At 47.6% G+C, this 23,428-nt stretch overlaps 1 protein-coding gene across 1 annotated transcript; it reads left to right on the top strand.

Moving 5' to 3' along the window:
* Nucleotides 1–1,399: 1,399 nt before the first annotated feature.
* OAS2 (2'-5'-oligoadenylate synthetase 2) lies at nucleotides 1,400–22,129 on the top strand. Its single transcript, XM_019734091.2, is given in 12 exon segments — nucleotides 1,400–1,699; nucleotides 3,266–3,536; nucleotides 6,333–6,511; nucleotides 8,115–8,350; nucleotides 8,880–9,015; nucleotides 13,423–13,596; nucleotides 15,197–15,479; nucleotides 17,175–17,362; nucleotides 18,395–18,633; nucleotides 19,491–19,644; nucleotides 20,805–20,888; nucleotides 20,890–22,129. Coding segments are annotated over 12 exon segments (2,163 nt in total). The 5' UTR covers nucleotides 1,400–1,507; the 3' UTR covers nucleotides 20,917–22,129.
* The last annotated feature ends 1,299 nt before the right edge of the window (nucleotides 22,130–23,428 follow it).

The raw sequence follows: 23,428 nt of genomic DNA, 5'->3' as shown, positions 1-23,428 counted from the left end.
AATTCTGCAGAGCAGGCTGGCAGGAGGAAGGTCCAGGGACGGGCTGATGTTGCAGCGCCATCTGCTAGTGGAATTCCCTCTTCCTTGGGGGAAGTCAATCTTTTTTCCAGTGAAGGCCCTCAACTGATTGGGTGAGGCCCGCTCACAGAAAGGTATCTGCTTTACTCAAAGTCCATTGATCTTGTTAACCTCATCTAAAAAAACACTGTTGCAGAAAGATCTAAAATACGTTTGACCAAATATCGGGGTACCATGGCCCAGCCAAGTTGACCTATAAAATTAATCTTACCACACCTGCCTTCTGTGTCACAGAGGCAGCCTGTGGGAGTTGCATTTTCACAGCTCTGGACCCAGGAATTGCACACCTGTCTCCCCTCTGACCTGTATGCTTCTGAGACTGTTTTCTGTCCTTGCTGGGTGGGGTGAGTGCCTGATGAGGCACTGCGGGTGTCCATGTGTGCTGAGGTCCTGGGCACACAGAAGCTCCCGCCCGCTGACCACTCTGGGACCTGGGTTTGCCCAGTGGCAGAGATGAAACCTGAGTCCAGCTCAGCCCCTGTGTGGAGGGCAGTTTCCAGGCTCTCGGCCTCACGTGGAAAGGTGCTGACTCAGGTAGTAAATGGCCATCAACTGTGACTGGATGGCCATCAGCTGTGGCTAGTTGGCCGTCAGCTGTAACCAGTGAACCATTGGCTACAAATATAACTGCCGTGGCTACGCTAGCAGCAAATGGGGGATTGTGGATTGCAAATTGCAGAGAGGCGGATACCACTAGCGAGAATATAGTAGCATGACTCCCCTGTCTCTGGCTCCGTGGGTGTTCCTTTTTGGCCTCACCATGTTCTGCATTCTTATGTGGGGAGCGGGACCAGAGATCCTGCATGACACCCTGCCTTGCTGTGTGTCCCTGAGCAAGTTAGTCACCTCTCGGGTCTCTTTCTCCTCATCGCTGTCACTGAACCTGAGTTCTCAGGCCACTGGGAACAGGAAGGAGGAGAAAAACCCTCAAAAACGACCTCTGCACCCTGTGAAATTGTATTTGCTTAACAAACCCTTATATACAATTTGCCATGTGCTGCACCCTGTTCTACGCACTTTGCAGAGATATTTCATCCTCGTATTATCCCAATGGGAGAGGTAGCACTGTGATCCCCATCTTACAGATGGGGAAATTGAGGCACAAAAAGGGCAGGCAATGTGCTCAAGGACATAGGTGTTAGCGAGTATCAAGTCCTCATAATTGGGCTCCAGAGGCTGCGTGTTTCACCACAAGGACTTGTTGGGAGCAGCTGAAAGGTGGTTGGATAAGCACAGCTGCAGGTGCGGGCAGGACTCTGGACTGAGCTAATCAGCTAGGAATGCTCCTGAGTTTCAGTTTCCTGGTTCCATGAGTTTCAGTTTCCTGGTTCCATGAGTTTCAGTTTCCTGGCTCTCAGCTCAGCTGATCCTCTTTCCACTCTGTCTCCCGCTCTGCCATTAGCTGTCACCTCAGCAGCCAGCAGGAGCAATGGGAAACTTGGCACCATCCTCAGTGCCTACTTCAATACCTACTTCAAGGCCTACTCAGGAATTGGAAGCGTTTATCCAGAAATTCCTGAGGCCCTACGAAGGCTGTCAGAAACAGATCGACAATGCATTGGACACCATCTGTGCCGCCCTGCACGAAGCCGAGGAGTTCCTGGTGACAGATGTGGTCAAAGTAAGCAGAGGGCGGGGGTCAGGGCATCTGGGAGCCAGGAGATTCACTGGCCACTGGAAGGCAGAGTGACTTGGGGCTGAGCACCTACTGTGTGCCAGGCCCTGGGTGCCGGGCTCATCATCTTGTCCTCCCACCCTCAAGTGAGAGGATGGGCTATGGTGTAGAGTTTAGGAGCACAGACTTGGGAGCCGGCTCTGCCCCTTACTACTGTGTGACTGGGGCAGGTGGCTTAACCTCTCTGTGCTTCAGTCTCTGAATCTATAAAATGGGAGAGGAACCATACCCATCTCAAAGTGTTATGAAGCTTAAACATCTAATGTTCTTAGTACAAGCCCTGGTACAGAGTTAGTGGTCAGTAAATTAGCTGTGATTACTCACTGTTATGGTTTCTCTCCTTCTTTAGCAGTAAACTGAGGCTGGAGGACTTCAGTAAAACTATCTAAAAGGTTGCTCTGTGGTTTTCCAACAGCAAGAGGGGGCCGGGGCCCTCATCAGTTAGAAATGGTTGGTGTTAGGGGTACAAACCCCAGAGTTGAGGCTGAACATTCTCAGCCTTTGGGGAGGAAAGGGCACTGGGAAGGTGCCAGGACCCTGGGGTGGGGAGGACATTAGCGACCTCCCAGCCCACCTCCATGCTCCCCAGCGCTGGCACCCCACTTCCCTGCAGCCACAATGCTTTCTGGCCTCTGCCCTTACACACACCCACTAGCCCCACCACTAAAGACACCTGGACACTTGGTGTCTCCTGCCTTGCCTAGATGAGGAAACTGAGGCACAGGGAAGTTATTCAATAGCTGGCATCAGAGCTGGGAGTTAAGCCCAGGTGGGAGCATGCACCCTTACCCACTGTACCATCCTGCCTTTTAATACTGTTAACTTTTTTCTAATTAAAACAAAACATAAGAAAAGTGCACAGCGCTACATGTGCAGCCCAATGGGTTCCCTCAAACAACGTACGTGTATAACCTACACCCAGATTGAGAAAAAAAACATTCCCAGCCCCCAAAATCCCCTGGGCCCCCTATCCTGTCACTACCCCCAACCCCAGGCAGGCACGCTCCTGACTTCTAACAGCATAGATTAGTGTTGTGGGGTTTTTTATTTTGTATAAAAATGTAAGATGACCAACTATCCCACTTTGCCTGGGACCGAGGGGTTTTCTTGGAAATGGGCCTTTCAGTGCTAACAGTGGGGAAAACGGACAGCTTGGTCACCCTGTAAATGACCTCATGTACTATGAGGCTTGAGGGTATGGTTTCTTTGACCCACACTGTTTATGACATTTCTGTTGTGTGCCGGTGTTGTTACTGTCATTGTGTGGATACCACATTTGTCCGTGCTCATGTAGATGACCTTTGGAATTGCCTTCACGTGGGGGCAAGTATGAAAAGTGCTGCTCTGGGCATCTCGGTCTTCAGGTAGACAAGTGGCTATCCGCAACTCAGTTTTAAGACTATGGTGACATTGTAGGCTTTTGCTCATGTTGAGAAATAACGACTGCCTACTGGGGTGCCCCGTGACCCCCAAGACCCCAGAGCCTCACATCTGCTCTTCTGTCACTGCCAGGGTGGCTCCTATGGCCGGGAAACTGTCTTAAGGGACCACTCCGATGGTACCCTCGTCATCTTCATCAGTGACCTTCAAACATTCACGGATCAGAAGAAAATGCGATATGAAATCCTCCACAAAATCTGGAACTGGCTGAAACACTGTCAGCTTGAAAGGAAGCTGGCAGCCAAGATGGATATCGTGATGTCCCACGGTAGGCTCTTCATCCAGCTGTCCACAAGATGGCAGAGCATCACTTTTGAGGTGCTGCCTGCCTTCGACGCTCTGGGTGAGCCCTCCTGGGTGTGTGTGGGGGAGCAGGGGTCTGGAGGGGTGTGTTGACAGAGAAAAGTCAAAGAAAGGGGTGGTGGATAGCCACGTGGTCCTCTAGGCTGGGGAGGGAATAGATACCCCAGGTGCTTTCCAAAGCGGGGGACCATCAGCCTTCAAGAGAGGAGGTCCCTCCTACCCTGGGCTTACTCTCTTCTCTAGAATATCTCCCCCAACTCCTAACTGACTTTGGAAAAAATGTTCTAGACTCTAGAGTCTAGAGCAGAGCTTCTCAAATGGTGATATGCACACAAATCACCTGGGAATCTTGTTACAATGTAGGTTCTAATTCAAGAGACGGAGGGCAGGGCCCAGGATTCTGTATTTCAAACCAGCCCCATGATGCTGCTACTGGTCCACAGACCACACTTGAGGATTTAGACCAGAATATATCTTGGTTAGAGAAAGAGGATGGGACAGAAATCTGGGAAAAGTTCAGCTGGGCGCATGTGGAATCTTCTGACCAGGTCAACATCGAGGCAAGGACCTTCCATGGGTAACATGGACGGATGGATGTGTAGGTGAGGGGATGGATGAGTGGATGGATGGATCAAGCGCAGTCACATGCAATCACACACTTAAATGCCAGAGGTCAAATTCAACCTCTCATTAAGCAAATGGAGAAACCAAAGGAAGGGAATGTTCCCAGGGTCATATAGTCAGCTACTGACAGAGCTAGAATGAAAGCCCAGGGCTTTTTGGTCCCAGGCCAGGGTACCTTCAAGGTGGAGACACACACACACACACACACACACACACCTTGATGGTTCCCATTCACAGACAATGGCCGATTTCAGAGAAGAATGCACCAGTGGGGAAGGTAGGCAGCCCTGAGTTATTTTCCTTGTCCCACTATTACCCACTTTTGCCAACTGTACGATCGGACTAGAAACAGCTAGCTTGCATGCCCTGTAGGACAATGAGGTTGAGAGTACACGCCTGCCTCAAACTAAAGAGTCAAGCTAAAGAGACAACGTGTGACTCAGAATCCTTAGGAAATGCTATGTGCTCTCCTTTTGTTCAGAGCACGATGGTTGGAGACTGGGCCACAGCAACCGCTGCTGGGTTCACCCCATCATGCAAGGGTAGTATGAGATCTAAACTCTTCCTCCTATGTGGCATCCAGAGCTGCCACCAGATGGTGGTAGAGCTGCACATTTCAAACTAAGATCCCTGTTCTACAAGGAAACAATAGTTGCTGAGAAAAGTAACCTTCTAGGGAATTCTTATTACTTTCTTTACTAAATATTAGCCTAACTAATGTGGTCTACTCTCCACACCAGCTCCAGGCTGACTTCCTTCAATGCTAGGTCTCTCTCCCCTGCCTTATGCCACCACTGCTCTCTCCCCAGGGTCTTTGACCTAAAAAGCAGGATTCTTCTATTTACTTGACTTACTGGTGTTTCAGGCTCCTCCGATGTAAGTTATTTGTGAGGCTTGTATATTTCCCTGTACATAAAGGGCTTAAATGTACATGGGATAGCACTCAATAAATGTTGTTATATTGTTACTATTATTGAACAGGATAGAATATTCTTTCCCTCAACCTCTCTGTGCACATCCAGCGCCCAGCACCATGCCTGGCTAATATTAGGAAGTCCGTAAACACCCTTTGGGAGGGAATGAAAAGAACAATCTGGCTCCTGGCTCCCGGTTGTTTCTCTAAATGTGTTTATAAACAGTGGAGCTCAGCTAGTGTGAATGGAAACCCTTTGATAAAATTCTGCGACCTAGAGCCATCCCCGTTACATTTGCTTTCCTCACGCCGACACAAGCGGTTCTCGAACTTCACTGGGGATCAGACTCACATGGGAACTTAGTAAACAATACAGAGGCCCAAGCTCTCTCCACTTGGGTGTCAGAGTTCCTCCAGAACTAATCTGGAACTCAGAGGCTCATCTACATGGGTGGGCCTGTGTTCCAGAGGAGCTAGGCAGCAGGGTTCAGATAGGCACCCCAGTTTGAGAGTCACGGCCCTGTGTCACCCTACCTCACAGGGTGCAGTTCTGTGGGGAGTATGCCTGTCCACTGGCCTCCATTCCCAGCCTCCAGGGCCCTGCCTTCACCTCGCCTGCCTCCTCAGCCTGCACCCAGGACTGTTTGAACTAGAACTTCCCTGGATGGGCTCAATGGCAGAATATGTTACACGTGATATATAGACTTTATTTGCTTCCAGGTACCCTGTTTTCCCGAAAATAAGACCTAGCCAGACAATCAGCTAGGTCTTATACGTCTTTTGGAGCAAAAATTAATATAAGATCCAGTATTATTTTATATTATATTATATTATATTATATTATATTATATTATATTATATTATATTATAGACCCTAGACCTGGTCTTCTATTATAGTAAAATAAGATGAGGTCTTACATTAATTTTTGCTCCAAAATACACATTAGAGCTGATTGTCCAGCTGGGTCTTATTTTCGGGGAAACATAGTATATGCCAACTGTGCCAACATCATTTTTGGGAAAAAAAATCTTTTTCCTACTAATTTGGAACTCCCCCCCGCCTTTTATTTATATAATTGTGTTTCTTGTTTCCTCTGTTTGGTTCCGCTGATCTTGTCTTAAGCCAGCACCATATCTTTTGCGTGGTGGTCATTTTAGACCGCATTTTATTATCAAGCAGGGCAAGCCACCCTTCACCTTTATGTAAATCCACCTGTCCTCTTTCGTGTCACACCACACCCAACCTCACTGAGGCCAGGTTGTGTGAATGCCAAAAGTCGTGTTTCTATTTCACTCCAGGTTTAAGTGAGAAGCCCAGCCCCTGGACCTATCAAGAGCTTAAAAGATCCCTGGATATGACAAAAGCCAGCCCTGGCGAATTCTCAGTCTGCTTCGCAAAACTCCAGCAGAATTTTTTTAACAACCATCCCAGAAAACTGAAGGATTTGATCCTCTTGGTAAAGTACTGGTATCAACAGGTAAATTTCAAATTGTCTATCTCTGGCTATCATCCATTTCCTTTTTATCGAGGTAATTTACATCCAGTAAAGTATGACAATCTTAATTATATAGCTCAATGCGTTTTTATATATTATTAAGCAACACCCAGATCAAAATAGGGCACATTTCCTGTACCTAGCCAGACCACTAGCTCTAATGTGTCTTTTGGAGCAAAAATTAATATAAGACCTGGTCTTATATTTTGTTAGATAAGACCCAGTCTTATATTATAGTAAAATAAGACCAGGTCTTATATTAATTTTTGCTCCAAAAGACACATTAGACATGATGGTCTGGCTAGGTCTTATTTTCAGGGAAACACAGTACTCCCCCAAATGACCCACTATCCTAAGAGCTGTCTCCAGAAATTCACTTAGCTCGTTTTCAAACTTGATGCAAATGGAATCATACTCGACTTTGTGTCTGCCATCTTGGACTCAACATTATATCTGAGAGAGTCGGCCATGTGGGTGTGCGTGATGGTGGTTTTCATTGCTTTGTAGTATTCTGTTGTATTCAAGTGCCACACATTTATCCATTCTGCTGATGGCCGTTCGGGTTGTTTCCCGATTGGGGTGATTATGAATTAGGTTAGCATGGATAGTCCCCCACATGTGTTTTTGTGAATTTAAGCACTCCTTTCTCTTGGGTAAATATGGAGGGGTGGAACTGCTGGGTTATAAGGTATGTGTACCTGTGTGTATACACCTGCACATAGCATATATATATATATGTGTGTGTGTGTGTGTGTGTGTGTGTGTGTGTGTAAATAATGGTGAATATTTACATATTTAACGTTAGTAAATACTGCCAAATACAGATGATCCCTGACTGACGATGGTTCAACTTAAGATTTTTTGACTTTACAATGGTGTGGAAGTGATATGCATGCCATAGAAACCATACTCTGACCTTTGACCTTTGATCTTGCCCTGGCCAGCGATATGCGGCTCCATACTCGCTTGTGATGCTGGACAGCGCCCGAGCCGCAGCTCTGCCAGCCCCGTAATCACAAGGGCCAACAAGGGACACCTACAGAGCACTGTGCAGCCAGCCCTGTTTTGGATACTGTGTTTTGTGGGTTTGCATCCTATCATGTCTACAAAATGCCCATCTGTCTCCAACTTCTGGTGGGAAGAAGAGAAAGGCAATGACTCTTGAGATGAACCGTAAGATAAGTGCTCAGCCGTGGGCGGACGTAAGTGTTCTGAGCACGTGTAAAGTAGCCGAGGCTAAGCTAGGATGTTTGGTAGGTTAGGGGTTTTAAATGCATTTTTGACGTACGATACTTTCAACTCATGATGGTTTTATGGGGAGGCAACCCCATGGTAAGTTGAGCAGTGTTTGTAGTTTTCCCAAATGTTTGTACCAAATTACACTCCCATCAGCAACACTTTTAGGTGTTTCACAGCCTTGTCAATGCTTGGTATTGTCAGTCCATCGAATTTTAAACATGATGTCATTTTAGTCACTGGTGGGGGGCAGGGGCTTTCTATAGACGTCCAGTTTCTTGATTGCAGACCCCTGGCATGGGAGAACCTGGGTCCCCAAATTAGTCACTGCCCCTTTCTTCTCCCACAGTGCCAGAAAAAGCTGAGGGCTCTACCCCTGCTGTCCTCGTATGCTTTGGAGCTGCTCACAGTCTATGCCTGGGAACAGGGGTGCGGAGCAGAAGACTTTGAGATAGTCGAAGGCATCAGAACGGTTCTGGGGCTCATCAAACAGTCGAGGCAGCTGTGTGTCTACTGGACAGTCAATTACAACTTTGAGGATGAGACTGTCCGGAATATTGTGCTGGGCCAGATCCGGTCACCCAGGTACCCAACCTCCCTTGGCCCTCTCTACCTCTTCACTTGCATGCCAAACTGTACCCCCTTGGAATGACACCTCAGCCCTATGCTTCCCAGCCAAGCAGGCCCCAAAAGAATGCCAACCGCAGTGGGTAGGGAGAGGAACACACATCTGTCTGAGGGAGAGAAACCTGAGCGATGCTTTTTCACATACCAAACCATTGCCACATTTTGTCCCCAAAACAAACACCTGAGAGATTCTTTCCCGTTTAGAAGGAAGGGGCCGAGAGGGAAGAAAGGTCAGCAAGAAGAGACCATTCGACTATATTACTAATGGAACATCTCCATCAAGCAGAGAATACAGGACCAGAGAGGCTAGACATGTTAGATCAAGTGGCTCAGCAATTGAGAGGAACCATAGGAGTTAAAATCCATGTTAACAGTGCCCAGTCTACATCTCTTTCCCCAAAACTGATTTCTCCTCCCACAAGCAGCCCTACTGATTTTCATTGATTGATTGATTGATTGATTGATTGTGATCTAATGGATTTCCTAGGCCAGTGATCTTGGATCCAATGGACCCAACCAATAACGTGAGCAAAGATAACACATGCTGGCAACTGCTGAAAAAAGAAGCTGAAATGTGGTTGTCTTGCCTGAATGAGTCACCCGGACCATCATGGAATGTTCTGGTGAGAGGTCTTTCCAATATAGCTCGTGTCACGCTGCGGAGAGGACCCTCCTGACACCTAGACTGCAGTCTGACCCAGATTACCATGTGTCAGCAAACTAGGGGCGATCACAAAGTCCCATGCACTGGGGGGCTTAAGGCAACAGAAATGTATTCTGTCACAGGTCTGGGAGCTAGAAGTCCAAGACCAAGGTGTTGGCAGGGCCAGGCTCCCCCTGACGGCTGCAGGGGAGGGTCCTTCGTGCCTCTTCCAGCTTCTGGGGGTGGCCAGCACTCTGGCTTGTGGCAATACCACTGCAACCTCTACCTCCATTGTCACATGCCCTTCTCTTTTGTGTCTTCACTGTATCTTTCCTGTATGTATGTCTATCTCTGTGTCTCTGTCCTCTTCTTTTAAGGACACCAGTCATTGGATGAAGGCCCACTCTAACCCAATATGACCTTAGCCAAACTCGCTGACATCTGCAAAGACCCTATTTCCAAATCAGGTCACAGTCAGTCACAGGTACTGGAGGTTGGGACATCAACATATCTTTTAGGGGGATGCAATTCAACCCGTAACACACCATTGGGGGCCTCCCCTTCCATTAAAATGATGGCAAAGTACAAAATTAAACAAAGAGCAAAGGGGGCGGGCACCTGCAGATGAGAGATTTGAATTAATTTTTACTAGAGAAAGCAGGTGGGAAGGTGATCACAGATGAACTAGAGCAGAGCCCAAGGGAAGGGGGTGGCAGTCGCCCCTGCAGATGCCAAGACAGGCTCTGAGTTCTGCTCAAGCAGGCGTGCAGGGGAAGAATGAGAAGTGGGGCCGGGGACAGGACTAGTTGCAGGGCTGGCTGTGCACCGGAGGCGTTGACTTTCCCCGCCCCTCCCCGCCATCCAAAAAAGGAGAAACAAATCTATCGACACTCTCAGAGCTTATCAGAGAAGGGCAACCCAACAAAACATGCTCAGGTTAGATCACTGAATCCATTCAGCATTCCTGGGGGTCATGGGCAGGGGTGGGGTCGGGGACACAAATGCATTACTGCGCTCAGATAGGTCAATTAAATTCCACATTTCACAGACATGGGACCAATTTACATCCAAATCATGGGAGGCAGAATGTACATCCCATATGCACAGAAATTTGAGGGCCAATGTAAATGGACTTAACCAAATTCATGGGGCCCTGGAAGTAAAGGAACAGGAAACAGGACCGTGAACAGGAAATTCCCTAACTGGATCCTGAAAGATTTCGACGCTCCGACAAGTGGTTCCTGGGCCTACTTTCCACCCCTCGCCCCTACTTTCCCTGGACTTTGCTCCCTGATGTCGATTTTCCCAGGGTCCTAAGACAACTTTTTAAAAATATATATTTCCCCCCAACATTTTATTCTGGAAACTTTCAAATGTATAGAAAAGTTGCAATAATGCCAGTGAACACCTGTGTGCCCTTCACCTAGTAACAGAATCCCAAATGTTTTAACATTGCCCACATTGTGTATGACAGTCTGTGTGTGTGTGTATGTGTGTACACACATCTCACTGCCATCATTATTGCCATTGTTGTGGGTACCAAGCTCTTTAAGAGTCAGCTGCCAGACGGCTCTTCTCTTTACAAACCCTAAATGTTTTCATAGGCATTTCTGAGAACAAGGACATTCTCTCCAATAACTATGTGCAGTGGGCAAATTCCAGAGGTTCAGATTAGCACACAGCAGCTTCTCAAATAACGTCATTTTGACATAACTGAGATGCCTGGGGACTTGTCGCTGAGATGCCTGGAGACTTAGCTCTCGTTCCCATCAATTAGCATGTGGGAATATTGGTTTCCCTGTGTGTTGTTTCACGTAAAGTCAAGTCACAGAACCTACCGATGACGACGTTAAGTGAGGACTCGTTGGATGCCAGGCGTCTGATAAGATCCACTCTCAGATTTGGCCAATCATCCTGAGAAGGGCCTTGACAGACATTTTTTTCCAGCCCAGGAGCACACATTGCATTTAGTGCTCATGCCTCTCCTAAACTATCCTGTGATCCCCACATTTGCCCTTTTCGATTTGTTACCCCCTTTCACCTGTTTCTAGAAGTCTGAGACCATCCCTCTCATTACAGCTGTTGGAGGCAATCCAGGCTAAGGAATGGCTGCATAAGGAGGTCCAGGCACTGAAGGGCGCACTTGTACACACACACACACACACACACACACACACGTGCACACACAGGCATGTACACACCATGATATTCTGCCCTGTGGGAGAGGCAGTACTGGTGATGAATTTGCCTTCAAGGGGACACTGTTCTGGGCAATGGTGAGGCCCACTTTATGTCTGGGGCAACCAAGATTGACTTTCACCTTCAAGCTGAGCATTCCTCCCCTAAGCCAGCCGTCTTGTCTGTGCTCACCAGCGAAAGGACAGCGTCTGCACAGAGCAGTGTATTCGTTTTCTCTTATTGAGAGAGAGAGAGGGAAAGAGAGATGACGGAAGGAAAAGGAAGGAAGAAAGCCACAAACTTCAGGGCATAGAATAATAGGAATTTATCACCTTAAAGTTCTGGAGGTAAGCCATTCAAAATCAGTCTCATTGTCCTAAAACCAGATGTCCACAGGCTCAGGGGAGAATCCTTTTCCTGGTCTTCTCCAGCTTCTCGGGGCCGCCTGCATCTGAATTCCTTGGCTCGTGGCCCTTCCTCCATCTTCAAAGCCAGCCAGGCAGTATGTTCTCTCCTTCTGACCTCTGCTTCCAGCCCTAAATCTCTCTGTCTAGCTCTGACCCTACTGCCTTCCTCTTATAAGGACCTTTGTGATGACATTGGGCCCACCTGGGTCACCCAGGACAATCCCCCCATCTCAAGATCCTTAATTTAATCACATCTGTTAAGCCCCATTTTCCATATATGAGAACATACAGGTTCTGGAGAGTTAGGACGTGGACATTTGGGGTTGGGGGTCACTATTCTACCTGCCACAAGTGAGAAGCAAGCTGCCTTCGCAGACTGAGGTCCGCAGGGGAGACTGACCATTAGTAGGTGGAAAAGGGAGGAAAACAGCGTCAGGCAAGGTGTTGCTCCCTGTGGTACATGGAGCAGACCCCAATCGCCAAAACTTTCCTACTGAAAAGGACAGAACTGTACTTCTGTGCAGCTGTCAGAGCCGTTTTAGAAACCAGAATATGGTTGCTTTTCATAAGTAACTACAGGTACAAGGGAGTGACTGGGTCCCACCCTCCACAGTCCCATTTGATTAGAGAACTGTCCCCTCAGACTGAACTCACAGGCCCTCTGGTCCTGGGACAGCCCTCTCTTCACCACACTTAGCGAGAGCAGCAGCAGCCTCCCCTGGTGTTGAAGGTTGAACACTGTCCCCCAAAATTCATGTCCACCCAGATCCTCAGAATACGACCTTCTTTAGAAATAGATTCTTTGCAGGTGTCACTGGTTAAGATGAGGTCATCCCGGGTTCGCATGGGTCCCACATAAGAAGACACACAGAAACATAGCTACAGCGGGGAGAAGGCCATGTGCCTACAGCTCCAGGGATTAGAATGATGCATCTACCAGGCAAGGAACACCAAGGATTGCGGGCCAACAGAAGCTGGAAGAGGCAAGAAAGGATCCTCCCTTGGGGTGGCCGGTTAGCTCAGTTGGTTAGAGCATGGTGCTGACAACAGCAAGGTTGCCAATTCGATCCCTGCATGGGCCACGGAGCTACGCCATTGTAGCATGAAAGCAACATGTAACAAATGACCATGGCTCTTTCCCAATGAAAACAATTAAAAAAAAGGATCCTCCTCTAGAGCCTCGAGAGAGAGCACGGCCCTGCTCACACTTTGATTTTGGACTTCTAGTCTCCAGAACTGTGAAAGAATGAATTTCTGTTGTTTTAAGCCCCCCAACCCCCCAGGTTGTAATTTGTACGGCAGCCCTGGGAAACCAATCCGCCTGGTCGCAGCGTGTTTCACAGAGGCTGCTAGAACCTGAAAAAGAAGTCAGTGTGATCATCAGAAACCCGTAATTGCTACAGGAACCAGGAAATTCAGGGAGGAACAGAGCACTAGGGAAGCTGAAAGGTGTTGGCCATCAGGAGATGAGGCTGCAACTGGCTGTGGAAACCAGAGGGCAGTTTGGAGTCAAGGGCATGAAGAAATCCATCAGGAGAAGGATCCAGAATTCTCCTAGGGAGTAAGGGGGGCAACTCAAAGAGTTTTGTGTGGGGGGGATCTTGGGTACCACCTTAAACTCTCAGGTATGTTCCTGGGATATGTCACTGCAAGAAGTGAAGACCACAAAGGTACCAGCATGAGGGTTGGAGAGCACGAGGGAGAGGTGGGCAGCGCTCCAACCCCCACCAGGCAGGGGAGAAAGCCTGGGGCTGGCAGGGGAGTGAGGGGCGCTCACAGTGGGGGTCTTCTAACTTCCGCAGCCAGCATCGCTCCAGGAAACCCCAGGCCATCGTCTGGATAAGTTCATCAAGGACTTCCTCCAACCCAGCGAAGCTTTCCTCAATCGGATCCATAAAGCTGTTGACATCATCTGTAGCTTCCTTAAAGAAAATTGCTTCAGATATTCAACTACAAAAGTTCAGAAGGCTGTCAAGGTAAGCACTGGCCTTTCTCCAAAGTCGTGTCACTGGCAGGGCGCTGAGCAGTGTCTGGAGCTCTGTAATACTCATCTCCCACCAGAGGCTTGAGTCCAAAGGATGACAGAGGGAAGCTTCAGTCATTAACAACACACTTTCAATTCTGTAAGCATCCTCGGGCTGCCAGCATCCTTGGCTTATAGCTGTATGACCAGCATCTTTGCCTCCATCTTCCCATCACCTTCTCCTCTCCATGTGTCTTCTTCCTTTCTCTTCTCTTCTGAGGACACTTGTCATTGGATTTAGGACACACAGATCCCTAACTTGATTACATCTACAAAGACCCTGTTCTCCAAATAAGACCACATTTGCATGTTCCCAGCAGACATATCCTTTTTTTTTTTTTTTTTTTTTGGTAGTGGGGGTGGTCACCATTCAAACCACTGCAGATTCTAAGCTGGGCGTATATGGCACCAAAAAACGGCCTCTTTCTTGTTTCAGTGACTGGAGTCTGATTGTTTTCTTCCACTGAACTAGAGATTCAGTGGATGAGACCATCTTGTCCATGGCCCAAAGGCCTTGGGTTGACACGCTTCCCTCTGCGTGAATGAACTGGCTTAGAACAGGGATTCACCGAGGATCTGTATACAGTAAACAGAACACCCTCCCCTCGCCCCTAACCCACAAAGCCAGGCATTCCTCCCCATGGGAAAAAGAAACAGATGCTCCACAAAAATCGAATGAGCTTTCCAGGGGCAACCAGGGCAATGAGTGGTGCCCAGAGCAAAACCCGCAGCATTGTGCCACTGAGAGGGTTCTCTGTGCTGCAGCGGGCTTCCCCCAGCTCTCCCGCAAGTAAACCCAGCAGCCAAGGAGCTCCTCAGAATAGAATGAGTCTGCCCACTGCCTGGCAGCTCATGCAGGGGTTGCCAAACCAGGGCAGTGAGCTAGGACTGGTTTATACATTTTTACAGAGTCGTTGAAGAAGCAGAAAGGGAGGAGGAAGACGAGGGAGGAAGAAAGCAGAGAGGAGGGAGGAGAAGGAAAGAATAAGGGGAAGGAAGGGGAGGGGGGAGGGAGGAAGGAAGTGGAGAAGCCTTTGTGAAAGCGACAAACAAAGACCACAGAGCCTAAAATATTTACTACCTGACCCTTTACAAAAAGATCGCCAACCCCTGTACCTAAATTAGGAATATTCACCCAATGACCCTCAGACTATAGGAAGAAATGTTTGAATCAGGGAACAGATGAGACCCTGCAACAGAATGATTGCAGCCAGTTGGATTTCTGTCAGGGCACAGGCGGTCAAAGTGACATGTGCTTTAGGAGACATCTTTAGGGAGTTGACTTGAGAAGTAGGTAATTTATAAAACTAACCCATCAGTGGTTCGTGTGTAAATAAGCAGCTCAAAGGGTGTGAGAACAACTGCCTTTGGAGCCATATAATTCTATTCGTGTGAAAAACGAAACACCCTGCTTTGGTCTCAGCCCTCGCTGGACCCTAACTCTGAACCTACCCACGGCAACGTCATTAATTAGCCCGACTGGTGCCAGTCCATGGGGATGAGGGGCTCACAGTCTAGAAAATGCTGTATGTCAACTTGCCTTTCCTCCCTAGGGAGGGTCGGCCGGCAAAGGCACGACTCTGAAAACTGGTTCTGACGCCGACCTCGTCGTGTTCACCACCTCACTCAACAGCTACACCTCCCAAAACACAGAGAGATGCGACATCATCAAGGAAATCCGCAAACAGCTAGAGGTCTGTCAGCAGCAGGAGAAGTTTGAAGTGAGGTTTGAGATTTCAAAATGGAAGGCGCCCAGGGTGCTGAGCTTCTCTCTAAAATCCAAAGAGTTCCACGAAAGTGTCAACTTTGATGTACTGCCTGCGTTTAACGCACTAGGTAAGACTCCCCACACCTTGGAATCTGCAGGAGGAAGATGGGTTCCAGAATAATGGTGGGAGGAGGTGGAGGGGAAGACACATGACTTAGTAATGGGCCATGGGTCCAGTACCCCCTGGCAGGTCACAATAATAATGGCAACAGTATAGGAATGCCCCACCCTTTAGCTATGATTTCACTTTCCGCGGTTTCAGTTACCCACGATTAACCGTGGTCTGAAAATATTAAATAGATAATTCCAGAAATAAACAATTCATCTGCTTCAAATTGCATGCCATTCTGAGCGTGTGGTGAACTCTCACCCCATCCCAGTCTGACTTCCTCAGGATGTGACTTCTCCCTTTGTCCAGCGTCTCCACGCTGTGTACGCTCCCCCGCTCGTTAGTCACGTAGCAGCCGCCTTCGTTATCAGATCAACTGTCACAGTGTCACAGGGCTTGTGTTCAGGTCACCCTTACTTTCCTTAGTAATGGCCCCAAAGTGCAGGAGGAGTGATCCTGGCGATTCAGATCTGCCAAAGAGAAGCCCACGAGGGCTCCCTTTCAGTCAAAAAGTATGTCTATAGGGGAAAAATACCTAGTAGATAGAGTGCGGTACTATCCATGGTTTCAGGCATCCACTTGGGGGTCTTAGAGCATATGCTCCATGGATAAGGGGGTCTTACTGTACCTTATGCATTTTCATTCCTCGTTTAAGTACCCCAAGATGACCAGGACCCACATCTTATTCTGTGGTGTCATTCACAATACCCATCAAAGAATGGGGTACACAGGTGCCCGGTACACATTTATAGATAAAATGCCTCAAGTGTTCGTGAAGGAAATTAAAGAACAGACTGTGGGAGGCATTCTGAGACAAAGACAGGAAGCCTGGGTGTTCAGCTTCAATCTTAGGCAAAAATGTCCTTTAGAAATTCAATTCATGGGTGACAGATACATAATGGAGCACTGAAAGGAACCAACGCTATTTCAGGCATTTTCCAAATCTGAAACAGGAAGACTCTGGTACCTTCCCTCTGAATGGTTCTTTGTCCCTCCAAGAGGAAATAACAGTAGAGGTTGGGGGTTGGCTAACTTTATTTGTAAATGGCAAGATAGCAAATATTTCCAGCTTTGAGGACCATACGGTACCTGTCACACCTACCCAACTCTACTGTTGTCACCTGAAAGCAGCCATAAGCGATACATTGACAAACGGCCATGGCAGTTTCAATAAAACTTTATTTACAAAAACAAATAGTGGGCCAGATTTAGGCTGGGACCATAGTCAGCAAACTCCCGTTCAGCGCTGTCCAAAAGGTCTTTCTATGATAATAGGAATATTCTATATCTCTGCTCTACAGCTATTGAGAGATTGAAGTGTAGCTAGTGCAACTGAGAAACTAAATTTTTAATTTGATTTCCCATTAATTAATTTAAATGCAAATAGCCACATGGGCTGGTGGCTGCCATATTGGACAGTGCAAAACTAGATAAGTACTTTAATAATACCACCTGCACTCATACAGACTGCATCATTTAAAAAAAAAATCTCATTATTCTAGAGATGCTCCCAATATCTTAGACATAGTAATTCAAATATACTAATTGAGTTCAAAATAATTTCTCAGAAGTAAATATTTATCCAAAATGTTTCAAAACCTGTTACTTTCTATACATATGAAGGCATAATTTAAATATATCTCTCCCATCCTAGATAAGTGGAAACCTGGCTCTACCCCCAGCCCCAAGGTCTACAGAGATCTCATCTGTCTGTATAAGTCCTCAAACATCGTGGGGGGAGAATTTTCTACCTGTTTCACAGAGCTGCAGCGTGACTTTATCATCTCCCGACCCACCAAACTGAAGGATTTAATTCGCCTAGTGAAGCACTGGTACAAACAGGTATGACAGCCCTTGTTCCAGCCATCTACTTATTATTTGCATCAGTTCTCTGCGGCCGTGAAACCGGCTTAGCCAGCGCCCTGTATGTCCGTCCATACTCTCCCATGCTGGGGGCTGTCCCCTCCTTAGTTCTGAGGATCTCTGTGCAATTCCCATCACTAACCCCATTAAGTTGGGCCGGGTGGAGAGCAGCTCCTACCATCAAAGCTGCCACATGGGGTTAGTGTGCCTTCACTCCCACACCCAAAGAATTCTGCAGGCATCTAAGTTACCCTGTCTGCAAAGGGCAGGTGAAGTTGGGGTGTGCGTGCCAACAAGTCGCCAGCCTGACTGGCCTGTGCTCGGTGCCCATAACAAACAGACAGAAACGCTAGCTCCTGGAAGGCAGGTGGAAGCTACAGGTGGTACCAGGGGTTGCATTTCCTATAGTATGGGTTCGCCTGCTTTCACGTCCATCAGCTGTCTTGCACACGGGGTAGTTTCTGAGTATTTTCATGACAGCGAACGTCCAGCACAAGATCAGCTCTCGCCTGAAGTATCGCCTTTCTGTGTCCAGCTCAGAAGCCTGAGGTGGAGACTGAGCTCCGTGTGGTCCCCATCCCCGAAAATGAGAGATACGGTTCCCCTGCTCAGAGGGCTCAGGGCTGCGGGGTGACCTTGAGCAAGTCACTTCACTTCCCTGGCTTCATGTAAAGTGGCCATCAGCATGCGGGCTGTGTAGGATGGTTGGGGGGATTAGGAATGGCACAGGCAAAATGCTGGCCCCAAAATGAGCAGGCAATAGGTTTTTAGTAAATGGTGGCAATGGTATTAACTCTAGGAAGTCCTACGCGGTCAAATCACAACAAAGAAACCTCCGCGGGCTGCCCGTGAGCTGCTCCGTAGCCCAGTCCCACCTGCACTGCGTCTCGGGACTCGGGTACCCTGCTGTGGCCCCAGTGGTCCTTAATGTGAAGTTTCTGGGGCTCTTGCTGAGCAGCTCGCGCCTCCCTGCCTTGACCACTATTGTCTGACACTCCCCTTTTTCTTCAGTGTGAAAAGAAACTGAAGAAAAAGGGGTCTCTGCCCCCCAAGTATGCCCTGGAGCTGCTTACCATCTACGCCTGGGAGCAAGGGAGTGGGCTGGCAGATTTTGACACCGCGGAAGGTTTCCGGACGGTCCTGGAGTTGATCAGACGGTATCAGCAGCTCTGTATCTTCTGGACGGTCAATTACAACTTTGAAGATGCGATTGTGAGGGACTTCCTTCTGACCCAGCTCCAGAAAACCAGGTGCCCCGAACCGTACCCCACCCCACCCCCTTTTTTCTTAACCTGATTCCCTCCAACACTCTCTGCCACCTGGATTCTCCTCCCGCGGGGTCATGATTCATTATCCTCATGTGAAACCGAAGGGGGAAGGTGCTAGCCAACAACACCTCCCGCTGTCTCCAGGAGCAAAACCCTAGGGAGGCAGGAGAAAATGTCACCCAGAAGGAACAGAGAAAGGACGACCAAGGCGCCAGGCTCCTGAGTGGCCTCCATCTTTCTAGGTCAGAAGGAAAAGCATGGATTTATTAGCAGGTCTAAGAGGTGTTTGGAAGTGTGTCCCTGAGAAATAACACTATCAATCATAGGCCCATTTATCCTGCAGGCTTTTTATTAGATCAGGTTTTGTCTACCCTTTCAGACCTGCATCCCCCAAAACCGTTATCCTTCAAGAACAGGAAGGAATCTTAGTGTATCCTCTCAGCACCTCCAGTCGGGGACAAAAGCAATGGAAGCAAAAGAAAAGGAAAAAGACCAGAGTACTGGGACAGCACAGAGAAGAGAGAACAGGGTATCTTGGGTTGCCTACCATGGGTGTAGTCTACTTGGCAACATTATATTAAGTTCAATTATACATCATATTTTAGCTGACCTGGCAAGGAGGAGGTGTTTCATTGGTGCCTTCATGCATGTAATAATGAACAGCTTTCACAGCATTTTTGATAAATATAATTTCATGCCAAGAAATTCCTTTGAGCTGTATGAATACATTTGAATTCCTGACATCTAAGCTATAAGGACACATTGTTTTGTTGTTGAGAGGAGAATGGGCCCCTGATTCTAAAAAGCGTACCTCTAATGCCTCCTAACCCCTCGTTTAGGCCTGTGATCTTGGACCCAGCCGAACCTACTGGCGACGTGGGTGGCGGCGACCGCTGGTGTTGGTATCTTCTCGCGAAAGAAGCTACCGAATGGCTGTCCTTTCCGTGCTTCATAGATGGGGCTGGACATCCCGTACAATTTTGGAAAGTGCCCGTAAGGATAATCTAAAGAAATTGTCATCTGGAGATTGCCCTGTGACAGGCTGAAATCAAAGGGCTCCTTCTGCTGTAGCAACTTGGAATTCATTCAGCCACAAGTACCAGCCCCGCTAGGGAGCTTAAACAATTTCATTTTCTTCCCATTGCAAGAAACCCTAAGGCAGGCAATCCAGGACTCTCGCAACAGCTCCAGCATGCTTTCTCCATGAGCGAAGCATCCCCACTATTAGCAGTTAGGGTTGGATAGTTCTTTGTGGTGGGTGAGGGCTGCCCTGGGTTGTGTGGGATGTTGAGAAGCATCCCTGTTCTCTACCCACGAGACGTCAGTAGTACCACCCCCTATGTGACAACCAGAAATGTCTCCAGACATTGCCAAATGTCCCCTCGGGCACACCTTTCCCCAGCTCTTTCTGGCTCCACTCTCTTTCATTGTTGGTGTTAGTCGTGGCACTGAAAGTGGCTAGTGCACCTTGAGGTGGCGGGTTCCTGGTCCAGGCAGGAAGAATGGAAAGGGGAAGATACCAACCCAAGGTTATCTTATCAGAAGCTTCATCCAGCAAATTCTCTTACATTTCATTGACCAGAACTGTCACATGACTACCTGTTACTTAAAAGTTGCTGCAAAAAGAGGGAGTGAAGATGACTGGGGATGGGGGTTGGGTCACCCAACCAAGAGTTCTGCCACACTTGTCCAAAGCTCCCTTCCTACCAAGAGACCTGCCGCCAGGTACACTTGGTTCTCCCACCAGGTTCTTTCTCAAGGTTTTTTTCAAAACAGGGTTTCTCAACCTCGGTACTAGTGACATTTTGGGCCAGATCATTGTTGTAGGGGGCTGTTCTGTGCCTTATTGGATGTTGAGCAGTGTCCCAAGTCTCTACCTACTCAATGCCACCCAGTTGTGACCATTAAAAATGTCTCAAGACATTGCCTCATGTCCTATGCAGGTGGGGGGCAAAGTCATCTGCTTTAGAGGAACCCCCACCCCACTCCAGGGTCAGCTTTAGTTATCAAGATCAGCAAGTACCCCAAAATTATCCTTGGTGATAGTTACCCTCTGAGATACACTTCCTCCTTTTTTTTCTGACTCCTTTAACCAGGGGTTTTAACTACGTAGGATACATATTATTCTTGCACATATATTTCTTCCTTTCTAGACCGCGCAGACACCAGGCAGCTGTGGAGCTCGGTTGCATCCTGTTGTCGATGAGATGTTCTCATTCAGGAGTCGTCAAATCCTCCAATAAAAATGCTAGAAGAAACTTCTAGAGGTCATCTGGCAATTGCTGTTGAAGAATCAGGTCACTGTGTAAAAGAGTAACCCAGATCCGTCCTTCCATGGATGGTCCCCTGTGCTCTTTCCCTCACTTCTTCGACTGCTCTTCAAATCAAGACCGCCGCATCCTTCGAAAGTCTTGTAAAGTCTCGCCTTGCCGAACTCTCACTCCACAAGTGACGTACCTTATTAAACATATTTGCTCTTCTCCAGCTTTAGGCACACCGTATTGCTGTCAACGGTTCTGTATTTTTCCAGTTCTTTCCTGCCCCTTCAGGTCTTAGAAGAGGAACCTCTCCATATTCTGAAAGAGCCCCTTGGTTCCCATAATTCAGTGATCTTGCTTTCATAATCCTCCACCTCGCTCACCTCCCTCTGTACACAAAACAGTGTCTGCCCCGCTGAACTGAAAGTCCCCTAAGCCAACCTCTTCTTGGACCTTCAAACTCTCCAAAGGGTTATTGAGAATATATATATGTCTCCTACTGTCTTCCTCTCAGCTTACCTTTATTCTCCCATCCATGAGTACCTTCTTGCCAAATCTAAAGCCTTTATCCTCTGGCTTTAGCTTTAAAGATACTTGCAGATCTAAGTGTTTTAACCTCATAGATATCTATTATACTTAAAGTCTTATTACTTTCACATATACCAACTATCATATAATAAAGAATATATCTGGTCTTTATTCCCTGTCCCTGGCATAGAGCTTCAAAAACCCTTGGAATTTCCTGATAGGTGTGTCTTTAGCATTCATAATGAGCCCCTTCCAACCGTCCCTGGGTTTGTGCTAATGAGGTGTGGGCTCTTAGATTCCAAGGGGGAGGGGGTTGGCCATGCCAGAAAGACCAAGCCAGAAAGTCCAAGGATGTGATTAGAGGCTTGAAACTTTCAGCGCCACCCCTAACTCCCAAGAGGAGAGGGGGCTGGAGATTGATCTTAAGCAGGTGGCCAAGGATTTAATCAGTCACGAGTCTACAATGAACCCCCAATAAAAACTCTGGACAACCAGGCTTGGGGAGCTTCCCAGTTGGCAAATATATCAATGTATTATGAAGATGGCACATCCGGACTCCATGGGGATAGAAGCCCCTGCACTAAGGACCCTTTCTGACCTTGTCCTCTCTGTATCTCTTCATCTGGCTGTTTATCTGTATCCTTTATAATAACATGATGATTGCAAATAAAGTGCTCTCCAGAGCTCTGTGAGTCATTCTAGTGAATTATTGAACTTGGATTTGTAGCCAAGTTAGACACAAGTACAAGTAGTCTGGGGCTCCCACTTGCAACTGGCATCTAACGTGGGGACCATTTTGTTGGGACCTTGCCCTTTAACTGTGGGCTCTGCACTAACTCCAGGTAGTGTCAGGATTGGATTGGATTGGATTGGATTGGATTGGATTGGATTGGATTGGATTGGATTGGATTGGATTGGATTGGATTGGATTGGATTGGACTGGACTGGACTGGACTGGACTGGACTGGACTGGACTGGACTGGAACGGAATTGTAGGACGTCCAGTAGGCGACAGTGAGTTGGTGTTGGAATGCTTCACTCCTCTTGTCTAGAACAAGGACAAAGAAAATAGTTATGACTTGAGGCTGAAGAATGTGAGAATGACCACTCTAAGTTGACATCTACTCAGTCTCCAACTAGGTACCAGGCCCTTCTAGACGTCCACACTTGCACTACATCGTGGATAGGAAACCACCCCTTCCTCACAGGGCATGTGATGTACTCAGAGGAGAGAACACACCTAATTAACCCTAAATCTCTTAAAGAAAAATGAAGGGCAATTTACAACCTTGTGCTAAGTGACATGTATGTAGCAGACAAAGGCCAGTACCAATAAAATGAGCAATTCAAGGCACCCCAAAGGCAGGAAGGGACCATGCAGTCTTTTCACCAATGTCTTCTCAGCATTCAGTAGACATTTAAGTTCCTTAGAACAAAGAGGAGAAAGACTTCACAGTAATCAAGAAACATGTGGTCATTCTCCTTAGTGACCAAAGGGAAGCTGAGGGGGCAGTCATACTCTTCCACAGGTGGGGGAGGCTCCGGTGGTAGGGACAGGCGCATCGCCTGCTTTCCTGCCTCTCTGTCCCAAACCCAGTGCCCCTTCCTTCCAGCCTACCTCCACCCCTAGCAAGGACAGGAGTCACTGCAAATCACAGAATTCTAGAACGTCAAAGGCACACCAGTGTTTTCTCCATTGCAGCCATTCACTGTGGTCTTACCTCCATACTATTATTTAATTGGCACTTTCTTTTACATTGACTCACTGTTTGTTTTGTACTTGAATGCCTACTTTATGCCCCATTGTAAGCAATAATATCTGTGAAATAACAGGTTTCATGTGCTAGTTATTTTGGGTTAATGCACATTAAAATAAACATAATGATTTCTAGTTTTTAAAACATTAATTAATTTAAAAAAAGAAAGAAACGTGTGCTCATGGGTCATCACTGGAAGTAACGAGGGCACTTGCCTTTTTCCAGAAAATTGGC

The sequence above is a fragment of the Rhinolophus sinicus genome, linkage group LG16, assembly GCF_036562045.2.
Source record: "Rhinolophus sinicus isolate RSC01 linkage group LG16, ASM3656204v1, whole genome shotgun sequence".
Taxonomy (NCBI): domain Eukaryota; kingdom Metazoa; phylum Chordata; class Mammalia; order Chiroptera; family Rhinolophidae; genus Rhinolophus; species Rhinolophus sinicus.
Note: the sequence above shows the minus strand (reverse complement) of the source record. Positions and strands in the feature narration are given on the sequence as shown.